This window comes from Lontra canadensis, unplaced genomic scaffold, assembly GCF_010015895.1.
Source record: "Lontra canadensis isolate GAN:19392208 unplaced genomic scaffold, GSC_riverotter_1.0 scaffold82, whole genome shotgun sequence".
Taxonomy (NCBI): domain Eukaryota; kingdom Metazoa; phylum Chordata; class Mammalia; order Carnivora; family Mustelidae; genus Lontra; species Lontra canadensis.
This window is the reverse complement of record NW_022631076.1, coordinates 3,566,165-3,584,401: the sequence shown is the minus strand read 5'-3', so window position 1 is coordinate 3,584,401 and position 18,237 is coordinate 3,566,165. Positions and strand designations below refer to the sequence as shown.

At 38.0% G+C, this 18,237-nt stretch overlaps 1 protein-coding gene across 13 annotated transcripts in view; it reads right to left on the bottom strand.

The window, feature by feature from the left end:
* TCF4 (transcription factor 4) overlaps positions 1-18,237 on the bottom strand; it is a 346,633-nt gene that overhangs the window by 109,694 nt on the left and 218,702 nt on the right. For 9 of the 13 annotated variants that reach the window (XM_032882433.1, XM_032882441.1, XM_032882437.1 and 6 more), the window contains 2 exons: positions 12,498-12,627; positions 11,969-12,018 (listed from right to left, as the gene is read on the bottom strand). In XM_032882433.1, coding sequence (XP_032738324.1) covers positions 11,969-12,018; positions 12,498-12,627 — 180 coding nt within the window. The remainder of the gene's footprint in view (positions 1-11,968; positions 12,019-12,497; positions 12,628-18,237) is intronic. The other 4 variants (XM_032882436.1, XM_032882439.1, XM_032882447.1 and 1 more) reach the window with 1 other exon arrangement.

Here is an 18,237-nt window from a genome sequence, read left to right as displayed (position 1 = left end):
GCATACATGAGCACAAACTGAATTACATAAGGAGTCTTTTTCTTATGTAATTAAATCTTAGGAGACGCTAGTAAGTAAACATCAGATTTTCTTTCTCCCTTTTTTTTTTCCTCCCTGAAAGGAAGAGGAATTTGGGGGGTGTTCAGAAGAATGGAATTTTTCCCTTGATTCTCAGAGGGAGAGGAAGATGGGAGTAAAATCATCTCCCCTACCCCCCTGTCCTCGTCCCCCAACACATTCTGATTTCTTCGTTAAAAGCATAGAATCAGATTCTAACCTGGTTTAACCTCTCCATGTGCCCCGTAATGTTCTCATTCCCTCCAGCATTAACAGAACAGGCCTTTTATGATTCCAACGAGGCATCATCAGGTGAGGATCTCAATTTCTGGGCATTTCAGGAATCTGAGGGTAACCCAGGCCTCTTTAATTTTTACAGGTGACTCCATTTTTGTTGTGACCAGAACTGAACATAAAGCTTTTAAAAGCTTAAATGTACACATTTATGCATTCATTACACAGTGTTAAATCTAATTTGTTCTTTTTACTGTCACAGGAAGCACATGTTTAAAGCAATCTGTTTCCTCATGTGAATGCTTTCCTGTCTGTTTAAAAAAAATTGCGACACACTTTACCCTGAGTAACCAAGAGGTGATCATAAATATCCCTAAATAGCATTAAACAGATATGAAAGACATTAACACTTTCAGAATGCCAAAGTAGTATTAAAAAAAAAAAATTCTAACAGATGCTCCTAGGTCAAAAAGTGAAATGTGTGTTTCCTGAAAAAACACTCTCATCAGAATCATAAATGAACTGTGAGCGGAGAAGAGGTGTTGCTGAACAAACGGGGATCCTTTTGGGGAGGAACACAGCAATCCCCTGCCAAAGTGTACTTGCCATAAAAAGCCAAATTGAAATGGAAGTTTGATGAAAACCAATATCCTTTGTAATCCACAAGGTGGCAATGACTACAAATGAGGGGTGCCTCCATCGGATCTACCCGGTTTCCCAGAGAAAGAGTCTGTCTCTGTGAACCCATGCCTCGGTCCTGTTCGGAGACATGAGGAAGGGGTCCAGCCAGAAGGACCTTTCCCGGAGAGTCTAATGTACTGCCTGGCTTTTCTGTCAATGAAAACTGGCTGGGAAAAGTCATTCGCTGTGGAACGCAGACAGCAGACTCTCTCTCCCGCACCCCTTTTGGCAGATGTTTTTTTTCTTTCGATGCAAGAGTTCACTAATCAGCCCTTATTAAAAAAAAAAAAAAAATTGTTCTAAGTTTCCCTTAGCTGACAAGCAAAAACAAGTTTTCTTTTATGAATTCAGCAATGGCCCTGAGCAGGGGGCGGGGGGGCGGGGGGAGAAGAAGAAGAAGAAGAAAAAAAACAACCAAAAAACCCCCACATTATAATGTGGCAAAGGCCAGAATCCAGCAATACTTTGACTTTACCTTAAAACATCTGTATAAATAGTTCCTGTTTCATGTTAGAAATTTACCTCAACAGTCCGAAAAAAATCGAACTCTGTTTTACTTTAGAAGCGAAACAAAGTGCCACAAGCTCCCACCTACCCAGCACATCTTCGTCTTGCCAGATGAAGCCAAAACCCCAGGCCTGACCTTTTCGCATGGGGACCAGAGCCAGTCCTACAAAGGTGGTTCATCACTCGGGAGGGCCCGCTTCTGACCAATTACAGTGAGACTGAGAGAGGATGAGAGGAGAAGCATGTATCTCCTTATCGCTCAGAGGCAGGGCTGATTCAGGCATGAACAAATTACTGGCAGAGGGAATCATATTACGAGGCGCTCTGTCATTTTGGCCTGATGTCCCATTTCAAGAGAAAAAAGATGGAGTACATACTTGCAACACAAACTTGGTAGAGTGATAAGTCTAATGATTAAAACAGCTGACTAGGTGTCTTGGCCTGATAGAGACACTCCTACAAGGACAAAGATATACAAAAAGTGCTTGCAGGTTTTCGTAGTTTTGGGGAAAAAAAACCAGTGACCTCCATCAGGTAGAATTCTTCTACACTCAGCTGGGACCCCGGTCTTAGTTTCTGTTCAGCTGCTAACTACACCAGTAAGCCGCGTGTTCAATTTTTCCCAAGTGCTAGAAGAAAGGGTAGGTTACCTTGCGGCTGGTGTTAACGTTGTCAGGGGGCTTATTATTATTGTCATTAGAGGTTATCATTTCTTAGATATTTACAATGTGTCAGGACCACACGGAGCACATCACATATATTTTGTCATTTATTTATTTCTCCCAATATCCTTGGGGGAAATGCATATTTCCCTCATTTTTAAGGGAAGAATTCAAGGATATTACATCACATGCCCAAGGCCATGTGGCTAGTAAGCAGCACAGCCAACTAAAAACCCAGTTGATTCCACGCTCCTAACCACTAGATCATACTTCCTCTGTTGCAGAAATGGTATATTGAATGGTCTAGTCTCCTTAAGGGGTCTGCCTGGGCAGAAGTTGTACATTATAAACAGTGAACACCTTAGAGGTACCGAGGGTCATTCTACAGTGAGATGAAACTTTTGAATATTTAATTTGTTCCAGATAGGCAAATACTTGATATGTTGGATCAGGTTGTGGAGACCTTTTTGTTCTACCAAGGGTTCTGAATAGCCAGCGGCAGGCAGCATAGCATCCTGATTAAGGACAGATAAGCCTTCAGACAGACTGCCAGGGTCTCAATCTCAGCTCTGCCATTTACTAGCTGTGTAACCTCAGGCAAGTGTCTCTACCCCTCTGTGTCTAGTTTCTTTAGCTATGAATGAAAGTAGGCTATCCCATCTCATAGGATATTGTCAGCGCTAATGTGATTTATTGGAGGCAAAGTGCTCAGTTCCTGGCTCAGGATAAGCACGGTGGTAAGGGTTTGTCCTGAGTGTATCAACCTCATCTCCTGAAGAAGGTGTTATTTATTCCATGAAATAGGTTTGTGACCCAACCAGGGCTACGAGGTGATTAGTAAAGTTTATGGGACAATTAATTAGGAAGATGTCTTGCTTTCTAGTGCAGTGTTATTTCCATCCCACTACCCCACTTTTGTTACTATCTTCATTCTTGGAAATCCCTTTCAAGGAAATATGCACGTCAGTGAATTTAACCTTTATGGGACCCCCCCAAAAAAAAAAGATGTAAAGAAGATCCTTACCCATTTCAAGGTGGTTACAAGTGGGTAAGGGGACTCAGCATCCCCAAATCCAGCCTGAAGGACAGTAAGCCCTGTGTTTCACTGCGAGTGTTGATTTTTTGAACGCATGACCTTCTCAAAAGGCCGGACTTTATGCTCTTTCAAATACTAAGGTCATCCCCAGCAACTGGGGATGTAAGTGACAGAACATGGGGAACTTCCTTAAACAGGAAGGACCTCAGCGGTGAGGCTTCATAATTGAAATAAAGAGGACACTGAGGAGAAAGAAATATTCAGTGTTGCTCATTGTATCGAGTGTTTTGGTTAGTTGAACAATATGCTTTGAAAAAGTATAAAAGAAGAAAGAAATGAATGAATGAATGAAAACTTCTGAAAATGCTTTCTTCTCCCTCCCACCTGGACGCTCCCAGTTTGTTATCATAGGGTTCTGCTTAACAGCTAGGTTGTTGGTGTAATTTATTGAAGAGAAAACAAAACATCATTGTTTGTAGAATAATTACTTATTGGGATGTGAATTTCATAATTCCAACTCTATCTGCCCGTAACAAAAACATTGAATTCCATTTCCTTTTGCCCAAACCTATCAATTAAGCTATAGATGATATGTACCAATGTGTTGTATATATCTAAAAATAAAATTCGTATCAAGGCACTCTATGAGGAACCCATAGGTTTTGGCAATAAAATTTCACTCATGAAGCATATGCCTTAGTATTAAATGGCAGAATTTGTACCTTTTTATGACAGAACAATACTTTCAAACAGTACAGTAGTTACAGAAACAGATTGATTTGCTATTTAGCTTAATGGCTTACAAATTTCAAACTGATTCAAAAAGTCTTAATTCCCAGGCCATGAACATTCTTTTAAAACCTCAGCTTCAGTGGTGAGGAGAAAAGAGTTGACTACTACTGTACTCTGCGACATATTTTATTTTTTATCTCCTCTGCTAACCTCTCAAGTTCTCAGACTTTCCTATGATAAAGCTCGGGTTTTTATACCCCACTTATTATTGAATTATTTTGTACTCAGTTTTGTTTCATAATGAGCAAGCCAGAAAATATTATTGTACCCTAGGTTAATACACCTGAGCACTTGTGAAATAACTGAATTCCCCAAACAGGGTTACTTGAAAACGTTAATGCCAAGAAATCGGCCTCCTACTTGAAACTCCTTTCTCAAGGCAGCTAATGATATACTCTGCCAATCGGTACAAGGAAAGCCATTACAGTTTTATTAGAAGTATAATCCAGGAGGCATATTTAGAATGATATGGGCTGGGGAGGAGGAGGCTGCTGTAGACAGACACTCTTTCTCGGATGGTATCAAAATAATTGCTCCAAAACAGCATTTTTTCTTTTTAAGAAAAAAAAAAAAAAATCCCTAGATGGTAACAGTAAGTGGGAACAGTGACAGTTTCTGTATGTGTGTGAGAAATATACCACAAGGGTCATTTTTCTGAGAACACTAAGTCTTTCTAATATGAGTCCATGTTTCACAAAGGAAATGCCTTTTAATCGACATCGTTGCAAACACTACTGACACACAGCAACACGCCAAAACATTTCTTCACACTTTGCTACCAAGGGGGCTTTGCTAAGAAACGCCCTTCTTCTTCTTCTGTCCCACTGAATACTCAAACTGAACCTTGTGACACTGCATACATGTACAGATCCTCATCCGAATACTCTAGAAACAAACACTTACATATCAAGTCTCAACCTTACTGGCGTTATTTAGGATTGATTAATTCCTCAGATGATAAAGTTAGGCTAAAAAGATGATCATGACTGTTGCCACACAACTTGAATATAGACCTCTAAAAGTGTTCTCTTCAAACTCGAATTTGCACATTTTTTCAGAATGGAAATCAGTGCTTCTCACCGAAACTTAAAGCGTTTTTTCAACCTTGAAATCCTACAAAATGCAGACGCTTCTGCACTACCTTAATTTCTCTGAAGAGGGAGTAGAAGCTCAAGCAAAGCATAAAATTCACAGAGCTCTGTACCTATGCAACAGCAGCAACTACCAAAAAAAAAAAAAAAAAAATCGGAATCACTCACATGCTGCTGTTTTGAGATAAAATAATTAAGTATTTAAAACTACAAAATTTGCACTGAATTTCATAAAATCTCTTACTCCTTTTTAAAAAGAGCACACTCCACCACACAAATACACCCTGGGACAGTTGAGATCAAGGCTGAGAATCTTATGCTATTGCGTGGAAATGCGACTTTATGTTCAGTTTAAGAATTCAGTGCAATTTATTTAAAAAACAAAACAAAGCAAGTGTCTGTCAACAGCCTGACAGAATTTAATCTGCCTTAAGAAAATACAACTTTGCTATTTTTGAAGAGACTCTTCATTCCTTTTAGGGTTATTGCCACATATTTTTAGAGACTCTTACTTAGTCCTCCAAGTTCTATCTGATTTTGATTTAGGACTTTCAAACAAAAACTTTACTATTGTTCGAAATCAGGAAAACACACCTTGAAAACACAGAAACTGTCAGTGACTGGGGAGGAAAAAAAAAGTGAGTAAGCTTCCCTATGTTAGAAAATAAAACGAATGGTTCAATCAGTGAAATACCGGAACTTTAAAAAATGGTTCCTGACCAAATATTGAGCCAAGCATCTATATTATTCCACAAACATAAAGTAAACGCACAGTCGAACCACACGCTGCAAAACAAGCTTGTATAATTTCAGAATGCATGCAAGCCTGTTACAATTCTCTCTCTAGGTAAGCTGCCTTACAGAAGCTTCTTGGATTTCTTAATAATTAAACCACTCAGACGGAGTCCAAGGCTTCACACCAAAATACACTCTTTAGTGCAAGTGATAAAATAAGGTTCCAAATAAGAGTTTCCTGAAATGTATTTCTCCTTTCTCAACAAAGGAGGCCAGTTTTATACTAAATGCTATTGTTCCAGTTGTTGAAATCTTAGCAAAAGTCCTGATAAATCTTAGCAGGTGAAATATCGAAAAGTTGGTTAAAAAAATAAAAATATGCACGGGGCAGGGGGGAATAGATATCAACCATGCCACCTTAGAAGAGCTTGCTTGGTAGAATAATCAGACAAAGGGGGCCAGGAAGGCATCTCTATTGAGGAGGAAATTAGGTGGTTGTGTCTCATTGGAGTGTTTGACACATATATCCTTTTCACTTGTAAAGATAATCCCAGAAGAGCTCACAAATATGCAAACCTTTCTTCTATAGTTGACTTTTGTGTTTTTCTTCTTCCTTACATTTCTTCCCACTTTATATTTAAAATATACACACCAGAAGTCATCCTTTTAAGGGGAACAGGAATAGATTTCATAACATAGAGGACGATGGAAAAGAGATTTCATTATTCCAAAATTCCAAACAAAAATACAGAAATCTTGTAGCAAACTCCTGAGAGATTGGAATGCCTAATGGTACATATGTTGTATATTTGGATGACTCTCATACGCTTATGAAATATTCTTAATAGACTAAGAACCCCCAATAAAAACTTTAAATATAGAGATTCTCCTATATTTGTCTCATAACCAGCAATTCATAAAAAAAGCATAATGTCCGTAGCCTCTAACTGTAATGGAGACAATAAGATTGGTTTTCAAAGAAAGAATGTATATGCTGAACTTCTGAAGCCTTTGGTTTAGTAAATTCAATATTAATTGCACAAAAATATATGTTCTCTGTGATGAACATCTTCTCAACTTTCAAAGTACTCCCCGGTGTCACGTGACCTATTCTGTGTAAATTGCGTGAATAACACTTTTGTCCTGTTTGGGATGATTTAATTGCATTATACTTTATCTTTTTTCTGTCTATACATTTCCACAACTAGTAAGCATAATTCTAATATCCGAACTTCATATTTCAATATCTTTAGTTGGAGAATGGGTACGCTAAGTTTAAAGTTAACTATTGTGAGCTATCCAAAGATTTTAATGTAAACATCTATGGTTACACTTTTTCACAAAGGATCTACCCCTCCAGGAATGAAATTTGATGAGGCCCCTCATTTTATATCTTATCACATAACTGGTTACTCTAGAATTTCCTACAAAGGATGGTGTCCAGGTGGCTGACACTAAGTTCATTTTAAAATTAATATAAATTTTATTGTAACAAAAGCTATATTATCCCTCAAGTTAAAATTCTGCTGACATATAATAGCATTACTGTGATTTATGATTAATTTCAAAGTGATGGGGAAATGATATATTTTAAGTACTGAAGTTTTCAATCATACATAATTTCTGAGCCTCCAAAAGGAAAAAAAAATGATTACCAACTTCTCTTTTACATCGTGATTTCCTCAAGCGTTTGAAAAAGAAATTTTTTTTTTCCCAAAAATATTTTAAGGTATGAACTCTGCCTCATTTTTAAAACCTTTGAATATGAAGGTTTTTTACATATTGTAAAAGGCACAGGACACTTAATGCCATCAACATTACCCAACTTTTCCTGATATTCCTAATAATCTCTTCTGTAAAAGAAAGTCTCATTTAAACTTTAAGATTTTATTTTCTTTAAGCATTTTTCTGTTAAGAAACTCAGTAAAGCCTGGTGTCTTATACGCACTGAATTTTTATTTTTCAAGTCCACCTAATGATTAACTCATCTCAAAGTTTCTTGGAGTGCCCAAATCTTATTTTAGAATCTTTTCTATCAGAGAGATTGTTGTTCTTAGGACCCATGTGTCCAAAATTATCTCTGACCACCTAATGCAAAGCTTGCCAGATCTATGTGATTTTGAAAACTATAAGCAAACAAAGAAAAAACAACTGTAATTTAACATTAAAAAAAAAAAGACTTTACTGAAAAGTTCAGTTTGGAAAAATCCCTGGTGATAAGACATGCCGTAAACTACTTCTAAGGATAAAACTTCTTTTTTCTAGAGACATCTAAAGTTCCAGGGATTCCAAATGGGGAAGACAGTGAGACTGTCCCTGAAGTTTCAAAACTGAGTTGGAAGTAAAGATAAATTCCACCCATGTTCGAAGTAGAATTGGTTGCTGTTGTTAACAGTTTCTGGTTAAATGTATGTCATTTCACATTCAAATTATAAGAAGATGGAGTTTTTCTGTGTTTCCATATTGGTGGGCACAATAAAGTTCTCGAAAGACCATATCTTTGTGCTTTTTATGTATGTGTGGAAAAAAAAATATTTTAGAACAGCACAATGTGAAAATTTTTTGCTTTCTAGATTTTAATGCCTCCATGTAAATTTCTAAGAATTATGGATCATTTTCCCCAAAAATGTGATTTAATGGGTATATTTTTCTCCGCATGAGTTCAGGATTCAATATGTATGACGATGCGGTTATACAAAGACAAGAAATCTGCTGGAAAGAGCAGTAGAGTTGAAAAGTGTTAAGTTTGAGATCTAGGATTTAAAAGAGAAATCCAAGACATAGCAATCAGACTGGAAGTTCACGTGCAGATCCAAGAAATCAGACAGGTAAAAGGAATGCTGGCGTCAACAAACAACGAAGCTTTACTGTCGAACTCCCATCAAGAGATGGGGGCGACAAGAAGCTGGTCTGTGATGGAAAAGAACATACTGCGATCTGAACAGAGAACTGGAAAATGTTCTGCAGTACTAAGCAGGGCTCTGGTGGGCAATTAGAGAGTTGTCATTTCGCACAGCCTTCCCTTTAAAGAGACATCACCCTAGCCCTAACTCCAGGCCTCTGCGGTCCAGGGGGCCAGACTTCCTCCCCTCCACTGCGCCTGTGCAAGGCGACCCCGCAGGATGGTTCTTCCGCCGCCCTATCAGTGTCACGCTTCCGCCGTGACTCCAGGTCTCTTAGAGGCAATGCACAGCACAAACACATTCGAGGATCCTGCCAGATCCATGGCATGATGTTGGGCCAGGCTTATGTTTCCTCTCTCCCACAGATGCTGCAGTATTTTGAAAAACAGGGCCAGGCGAGCCCCTCGCTCTCATTTCCTGTGAAGATCCAGACTAATGGCGACAAAGAGGTCCAGCCTCTGTCTTCCTGGAATGCCATAAGTAATATCTGATTACAGATGTTACAGTTTAAATTTTCTTTGTTTTAGGTTAAGGAAGAGAAAGGGCCCATGTCGAAAAGGAGGGGGAAAAAGTGAGTTGACACAACAGATTGTGACAGATTTATTACTATTTATCACGGTAAATATGTATCGCAGAAAACATATAAATGTCTTTATCTAGTCGTAATCACTCCAAAGGAAACCTTTGATTAGCCCCAATTTCTTATTATTTGTAATAAAAGTATTCACACATACTGAAGCAAGTTTTAGGAAGTGTCTCTTGTCAGATTTACAGTCATCATTTTTATTTGAGCTTAAAAAAAGAATAAACATGGCAGATGTCTAAAAATATGAAAATATGGGTCTACTGGGGCAAATGTGCTACAGTGACTATTGCAGACTCTTTAGATCAAATTAAAACATATATATTTTGTGTGGTGGTAAGGCATGTGGATCTTGTTGTAAATAATAAGCAATCCAATACATACAACAAACCCAATATAAACTAAGTTAAATTGTGATTACAACAGAGCTGAGATTTTTTTTCCAAGTAGTAACAATAAATAGATGACTGGATTCTAAAATCGACCAAACTAAGTCATTCTTTTTAGCTTAAAAAAGAAAAAACAAATAAAAAATAACAAGGATAAAATTTCCATTCCAATTGAATTTTCCTCCTTGCCATTCCAAAAACAGGCTCTATTTACAAAAATGTTCTTTCAGGACCATTAAAACATTTAGCCAAGATAAATTGTCTAAGAAGAGTAAATCCTGAACTGACCATCAAAAGCCAAAAATTAAATAATACAAATTAAATTTCCAATTCCAGATCTACTGGGAAGAAAGGAAAGACACTTTTATATTTCTAAACATCTGACAACACATCAACAACATACAAACTGTCTAAACAGCAAAGAAAAAACTATTTAACTATTTTCAGTGAAATTTTCTACAGGGAAAATTAGCTCTAGGGAAATACTTAAAAATTTACAATGAAGTAGGAGAAATTATTGTTGACAACGATTAAGGAGATAGATATTATCTAATGCCATACCAAAGCACTCCTTGGAAATTGTGTCGATTTCTGCATAATTTTAGCATTGGAAAAAACAAAGTTCATTTGACTCTGAGGCATAAATAAGGTTCTATAACTTTAAGTTTTCCATGGCTTTTATGACACACAGCTATTCTATCATTTCGGAAGAGTCAAAGGTCCACTTACTGCATTTAATACTGTCTGTATTAGGTTCAGGCATGTTTAAAATGTAAACAGCTGTGAGGACTATATCATTTGAAGTTGTCATAAAAGCTATTAAAAGCTAAAGTTTCATCTACATTAAATCCACCACAAACTTCAAGCTTAAAATATGCTTATAAAAACCTGAGGGGATATTAGTCAATTTCAATACAGCATAGAAATTTAAAGAATAAACCACTCGGTACATTTTTACGTGACTTACTGGTAGTCCAAAGTGACAATTTTATACACCATTGGCAGTTTTATTTACACAATATTTTTCTATATTTATGGATAATTTTGTGATGCTTCTACAACATTACCAAGTCTATGATAATCAGCATACAAAATTTGTGTTTTTTTCCTGATAAAGACTCACTCTGATATATTCACTTAATAATTTTTTGGATGAGCTGAACTGAAATCAAGTCAAATACACAGGTGTTTGGGTTAATCTAATCTTAGCTCATTTGCAAAACCTATTATTCTCCTAATTTATTAAAAATGAAGTAAAACTAATATGCGAGCATTGATTGGTAATATGTTTTCAGAAACCCAAATATCATTTTATTTCAGAGGAGAAGAACTTACAATAGGGCTCATTAGCATTCTTTTCAAAGAATACTAGTGCCCTACCGAGCCCAGAATTAAATTAAATGAAATCAAAACTGTGTATCTATACCTGTATCTATCTCGAAGGAAGGAAGGGAAGAAGGAAGGAAGGAAGGAAGGAAGGAAGGAAGGAAGGAAGGAAGGAAAGAAGGAAGGTAGGAAGGAAGGAGAGAGGAACTCATATTTTTATTCTACGTAAGGAGGAAGCTCGTTAGGGAAAGACTGGTTCTAAACCAAATTAAACAAAACCATCTAGGAACTCAGATTTGAAAATATATGTTAGAATTGAAAATAAAGAGATCTTATTTAGTTGTGATCACAACAGCCTTTTGCTACGTTGGAGACTAGAAGGACCTCAGCCGCGCCCCAGTCCAGCTCCAGGTATTAAAAAGACCCAGAATGCTCTTGGTTACAGATGTTTCCTCTGGTTGTCACCTGGTACTCCTGACACAAATGGCTACTGATGCGGCTACCTCTGAAGCTTTTATTCAGTCACCTCTCTAGAAAATAGAGACATTCTCTCTGCACTCTGGGCTGAAACCCATGTAAATTTTTCCTAAATCCTCTCCACAAATCTCCTTTCGCATGCAAATCCACAAATCATCATAATACCGACAAAGAATTTAACCAACAGATGAAACTAATACTCATTCTCTTGAAAGCCCTGTACAGGTAAAACTCCTCCAACTTCAGGCACCTTTTCAAGGCTCTCTTCGAAGCTTAACCTGCTGAGTATCAACACAACCACCCAGCCTTCCAGGATATGCAATTAATCACTCCACACGGGTCAGGTGGCTGGACGTGCGGGTCGCTCCTACCCCAGCTATATTCTAGAGAAACGTGCAGCTCTGGCGCCTAGCACCTTGTCACTCCCCTCTCCCTCGCATCAGTAAGAAACAACAAAATAAAAAATATGCAAAAACAGAAACAAGCAGTACTTACTGAAGATGGCAAACCTGGAGGAACTTTTCGAACTTTCTTTGTCTGCACCTCTGAAAGAAAAGGAAGAGGGGCGGTGAGGTCCCCGCATGCCCATTTTCCTAACTAAAACAGATTACACCACGAAGCCATTTACATTAGACCAGATTTTCTTAAGTCGTTACCTTAGCAAAATGTCAGTACCGCTATCGTATTTTATTCTGGCAGACATCAAATTCTGCCTTTTTCGTAAAAATCAAGATCTTTAACTTTTTTTAAGCTTTGATTTTTTTTTTAAGTTGCCTTATATGGGCAGCCAAGAGAAAACAAGAAATAAGCATACACCAAAATAGTTCTCTTGCTACTAGAAGTTGTTAACATACCCATCCAATGTACTACCGGGGAGGGGTGGTCACGAGCCTGACATTTGAGGAAAATTTTATGGTTTTGGAGGGTGGGGTGAGGGTAGGGCGAGAAGGGTGGTATTAAAAGAGAGAAGAAAGAAAAAGACGACTAATAATCACTCAGGCATTCAGAGAGAGGAATACCTTACCCATGGCACTACTGTGAAGAGGCCTCCTTCGGGGGTTATTGCTAGAATACTGATAATACTGGGAGCCAGGTTTGGTGGGCGACAGGGTTCCTGGGGTGCCCATATCCATGTCACCTCCAAGGAGACTCTGCTAAAAGGTTAAAAAGGGAAAACAAACATGTAAGGTTAGTTTTTCCGCATTCACCACCCCCCCAACTGATTGTTAGTACTTAAACCCAGGCAATAAACAAAACAGCATCTGGTAAAACTGCAACAATGACAAAACAACCAAACAAAAGGGAAAGCAATCTCAGAAGCCAGCCCAAAGTTTGTGATTCTTTTTTTTGTTGTTGTTAATTCTTTGCTTTTGAGAGGAAGGTGGAAGAAGGTGATTCTCTTTCAATAGTATTTTCATCTTAAGACAGCTCACATTTTAATTTTTTTTTTTTTTTTTTTTTTTTTAAGAAGAGGGCATTTAGGTCAGACTCGTGGTTTGGGGGTTTTTTGTTTTTTGTTTTTTGTTTTTTTTTTTTTGCTTGTTTGTTTCTAATCGACACTTGGGCTCCTCTCTGGGAACTATCCCTGCCCTTCCTTCACAAGAACCCAAGAAGAATGTGATTTTTTGGACGCATGCACAACTTCCCCCCGCTGCTCACATTGGGGGTGAGTGGAGAACGCTCCCGTCCACTGAGGACTCTGCCTCTCTCCATTGGCACAGCTCTACCCTCCGCGGATTTACACGGCACCCACAGAAGAGAAAATGCCAGCGGAGCCGGGCGTAAACTCAAATCTCACACTAACTTCCAGAATCACAGAGATAGAGGCATTCTAAGCTAACAGGAACAAATTAAAGGACATGAGAATGCCCTCTTGAGGACTACTGGAAGCTAAAACACATCCCCACAGATTAAACATTTACCTGAGCCCTAGAGAACTTTCACAAATATCATGAACTTACCACAGGGTGATAAATGACTAAACTTTCGAAAAGGATGACACGCGAAAGATTCCATAATAATATTACAATGTCTAAAAACTACATAAAAACTTACCCATAATATATAAATCGCCTGATTATACTCTGCATTGAACACATTGTTCTTTTAATTAGTCTGATATGCAAGAAAACAAGTGTAGATACGACCATTTATATTAAGAACAAATTTACTGTTTAATAAAGAAATTTTAAAATTAAGTACTAAAAATCTAACTTTATCGTTACTTGTAATCAACTTTTACTGACTGAACTAATTACTGTCCTTGATAAAGTACAGAATGTGTTTTCCCTAATCTAAATTCTAATCACCATGTCACTCACAACAGACTTAGGGATGCTTCACTAACACACTATTCACATGCAAAATACTCTAAATAGGCCAATTATGACTCTGCCCCTGTTCCCTGGTTAACCCGCTGAGAACTGAAAAATTTCACAAGGCAGTCACCAACTAAAACAAAGAGTCCTTGTTTTAAATTAAGACAGTCTTTTTGATTCCTAAATAGCTCAACAAAGTGGCATGTCTTCTAGTGAAAGCAGTTGGTCAAATATGACCCATAAGCTGGAAAATCAAAAATTCAAGCCTCCCCTTTCCAGGGCCATATAGCTAAATATCATAAAGAGAACCTCTCTATTCCAAGGGATTTTTGTGAGTGCTGGATGAGTAATATATAAAGGACTAATCAGTTACTGACAAGCTTGCCTTCGCTGATTCCAGTTTCAGACTTTTCCAAGGGATGCATGACGAACGTTACTTTAAAATAAAACTTCGAGGAGGAGATTTTAGGTTGGAGGCTCATTTTGAGCGAAAACTCATGGCGAGTCTCTCCGTGTTTGCCACATCGATACCAGATAAAGCCAGAGTATTTACCAGATAAAAACCTGACATCTCCACGTTCTCTTGCTGCCTCTTCCGAACTTAAGAAAGATATCCAAATGCTACCCAGGGACAAACTAAAATACAGAGCTCTTTGCAATAGTTTTGTACAAATCAGGAATCCAACAGCCTAACATCAAATGATTTATTATAAATGGCATTCAAGAATTTTAGAATCTGAACCTGATATTTCACTCTTGGTAAATCTTACTAACAATATCTTTATTTAAGCCCAAGTTTTCTTTGAAATTTCCATCAAAAAAAGCTGTGAGTGATTTAAATCACAACCTCCTCACAGTCTGGGAAATTTACAAATAAGCCTTCCTTTCATGAGAAGAGGAGTGTGAAGATGACATTATTGAAAACTTTGTATTTTAGGCAGACATCACTCCTCATTCTTCATTTATCTTTTTCTCAAATAATACAAAATATTCCAACAAGGACTGAGCAGATATGTTGAAATGCTTGCTTGTCTCCTTAATGAGCTTAACCACTGCTTAATTCTTGTTGGTCCTGGTGGCAAAGGTTTCCACTCCCAAGAAAGTAGATGCATTCAATAGGTCAACATAAAAACAAACAAGTTTGCTATACTGTGTTTTAGCAGCATTTCACAGCAGAGCTGTGAAAAATGGAAAATGATAACTAGGAGATCGCTCACTGGCTGTGGCTGACCTTACTGTTGTTAATTTAAAAGAAAATCATTTCACGGGCCAGTTGTGACTAAATCATGCACCCAAACCTTGCGTGTGCAGCCACATGAACTATGGACAGTGACAGAGGACTAAGACCAGATAGCACTTCCACACAAGCAAAGGCTCACGCTAATCTTTTTTTCTCCCCCTTTTTTTTTTCCACAAAGCACATTCCTGTTTCTTTCTTTTTAGACCTATTTGTTCCTTTTTCTTTTTCTCTCAGACAATAGAATCATTCTTCTAAAGCAACAAAAATAAGCATTCCCTCATACTTAAGGGGGCCCTAATCACCCCCCTAGGGAAAATTAAGATAAAAATATATGTGTTCCTATTGTAGAGTATACTTGTAAAATGAACAATAACCATTTACTATTGTTTGGCCTTTACGTCATGCGTTTAACTCTCTTTACCGAGGAGAAAGAGAAAAAAAAATTTCCACTGGCTAAAAAACCTGAGTTTATGAACTTAGAAAGTTAATGGCATTCCATTTAATAAGGTAAATTGAATATGGCACAAAATGGATAAGGCATTCATTTACATATGAATTCACCTGCACAAGTGTATGTGTATATATATATGTATATATATATATACAGAGAGAGAGAGAGAGAGAGGCGCAAATTTTCACTTAATAAAAGTTGTTTGGAAGCTAAAGCCTACGTTCAAAATAGGCCAGTTCGTCTTTGCCTTAAATAAGACTGTAAAGGTCTCAGGGTTTCCGCATTGTGCAAGCTCATGCTCTGTGGTTATGCTGGGTCCCAGTACAGAGCTGCCCGAGTCCGCCAGGAAACACTGGAAGCAAGATGTGGCATCTCGCACAGCTACCCTGTAAATCTTAAACCCATAGTTGAGCATTTTGTTTAACTGTCTGCAACGTGATGTGATGAGCCCTTCCCTTTCTTCGCTCCTTATTTTCTTCCGAAGACAAATAATCTTAAGACTTAAAATACCCTAACCAAAAAATAGAACCTGCTGACTCTGTTAACTGGGTTTAAATATCTTGGGGTCCACCACCCCCACCCCCGACAACCAACCCTTCAGCACAAAGTCCCACCAGAGCCCTTCAAATGCCAAATGCAGAACTCTCTATGAGGGTCCCTTTCTATTAAATTTTTTTGTTTGTCTTACATCAGATCTGGGTCTCAGTCTAACACATTCTCAACCCCTGCCCCAATTCCTTCAGGGCGGTGGGGGGGGGCAGGGAGCTTTTTAACATCCTTGATCAACCATTGAAGTTCTCTTATGCAACCAAGAATGCAAACCATGAATTAAACTTGAGTAACAGAAAAGCAGCATATATCTCAAATTAGATTTATAACTGAATGGTAATCAAAAATAGAACTCACTGCTTCGAGCTTAAATTATCAACTTTTTTCTTGTTAAACTAAAATCATCTTGCTCTGAACTATTATTTCATTTCAGTCAGCACTTTAGATGTAATGGGTGGGTGGTACATTTCTAAAAAGGAAGATTATATTTACCCTTAATTATAGATATGAGTGAGATCAGAGTACGATGAATGCTGCTTTTTGGCTTATAATTAATTCATCTAATAGGTGAATGACCTTGAATTTCAGAGTTGGGATCTGGTGGGGGGGTGGGGAGAAGTAGGAGAAAAAATTATCTCTGGGGAAAAGCAAATGTGCCCCCGGTTTCTCAGAGCTTTCTCTGATTTTGCGTCATTCCCATTACGTTGTGATCCGGTATCAGACACAACATCTTGGGGGGATGTTGTAGAACAGAGAAAAGCAGTCTCAGATGAAACCAGATTAAGCTCCTTTTCTGAACTATTGCCAAATGCTTGTGAGTCTAATTCATGTTTGGGTATTCTAGTACTCACACAGCTGCAATTCCATTCTTTCATCACAAACCTAAGTGATGTATAGTGGCTTTGTATGGCGAACTGACTCTGTAAAGCCAGGAATTTTGGAAGGCTTTACGTTAATAATGGAAATAAAATTCTGAACTAGCATAAAACTTATGAATGCTGGATATTTGTATGGATACCTAATCGACTTTGCAGTACTAAGTGCAAAATACACATCGAGCAAAATTACCAATTATATTTGTTTAGAACACATTTTTTTAAAAAAATCACAATTGAGGTCATTTCTACATAGTGAATTCTGCGCAGAATCGGGTCTTCAAAGACACTGCTGAATAAGATTTCGAACAGCCATGGGGAAGTTTTTGCAAATCCCTGTCAAAGAGCTGCTGCTGAGTCTGCCATTTTGACCACAGAAGGGCCATTGCTGACTTACTATCGTAGCAGGAGGGGGCGATAATTTTGCTGCTGTTGGCACTTCCTCTGCAACCCAGAATATATCTCACACCAAAGGGCAATGAAGAACACAATATTTCCACCTGTCCAGTTTTGAACTTCGAAGCTCAAAACTGAAGGTCAGCCTTTGGACAGTCTCTATTCCCAACAGCTGAATGTCTAGGAATGCACCTTTATAGTTTATTTTGAGTTCTGTATTATACTTGGTTTCAACAAAAAAAAAACTCTGGAAACTCAGGTAAGATGGCAAGGGTAACTTTCATAATCCGGGACTTAACAGATTGTGCTGCAGAGAAATGTAAATTATTGAAATTATCATTTAGCAAAGATTTTCTTTTAGGGACTTTTGGTCAATGCTTTTTATTTCCAGTCTGAATGTGTAGTGCACATTGTAACAAGTCAGAAGTAGATTCCAAACCTCTTGAGGAAAGAGGGAGGGCTTTGAGGCCAGATCACATTGAACCCTAGCTCAGTGGCTGGGGTTACTAATAGAAGTGCTCTAAGCCCTATTTTCCTCCTCTGTAAAAAGAGAGTAATGCGAGCTCTATTACAGAGTTATCAGGAGGATGAGACAACATATGTAAAATGTCCGGCAGAGCTGGTGTCTAGCACATAGTTACCCTCCTTCCCACGTCCCTATAATTCTTAGTCCTATATTACAAACCACTGATGACTATTTAAAAGTTTCCTCAAAAGCTGAGCATGATTCACTGGCAGTGAGATCATCTACTCTACTTTGAGATAAAAAGTATACATTGAGATAATAATTTTGAAAAGTCATCATAAAAAAACTGAAAAAGAGCCACATTTGCAGGCCTACATAAACAGTGATGATAGCCCCATGGCCTAGAACTACGCTGGCAACAAGAGATGGCTGGTCTTGAGACATATTGAAGAAAGACACTGGCCAACAA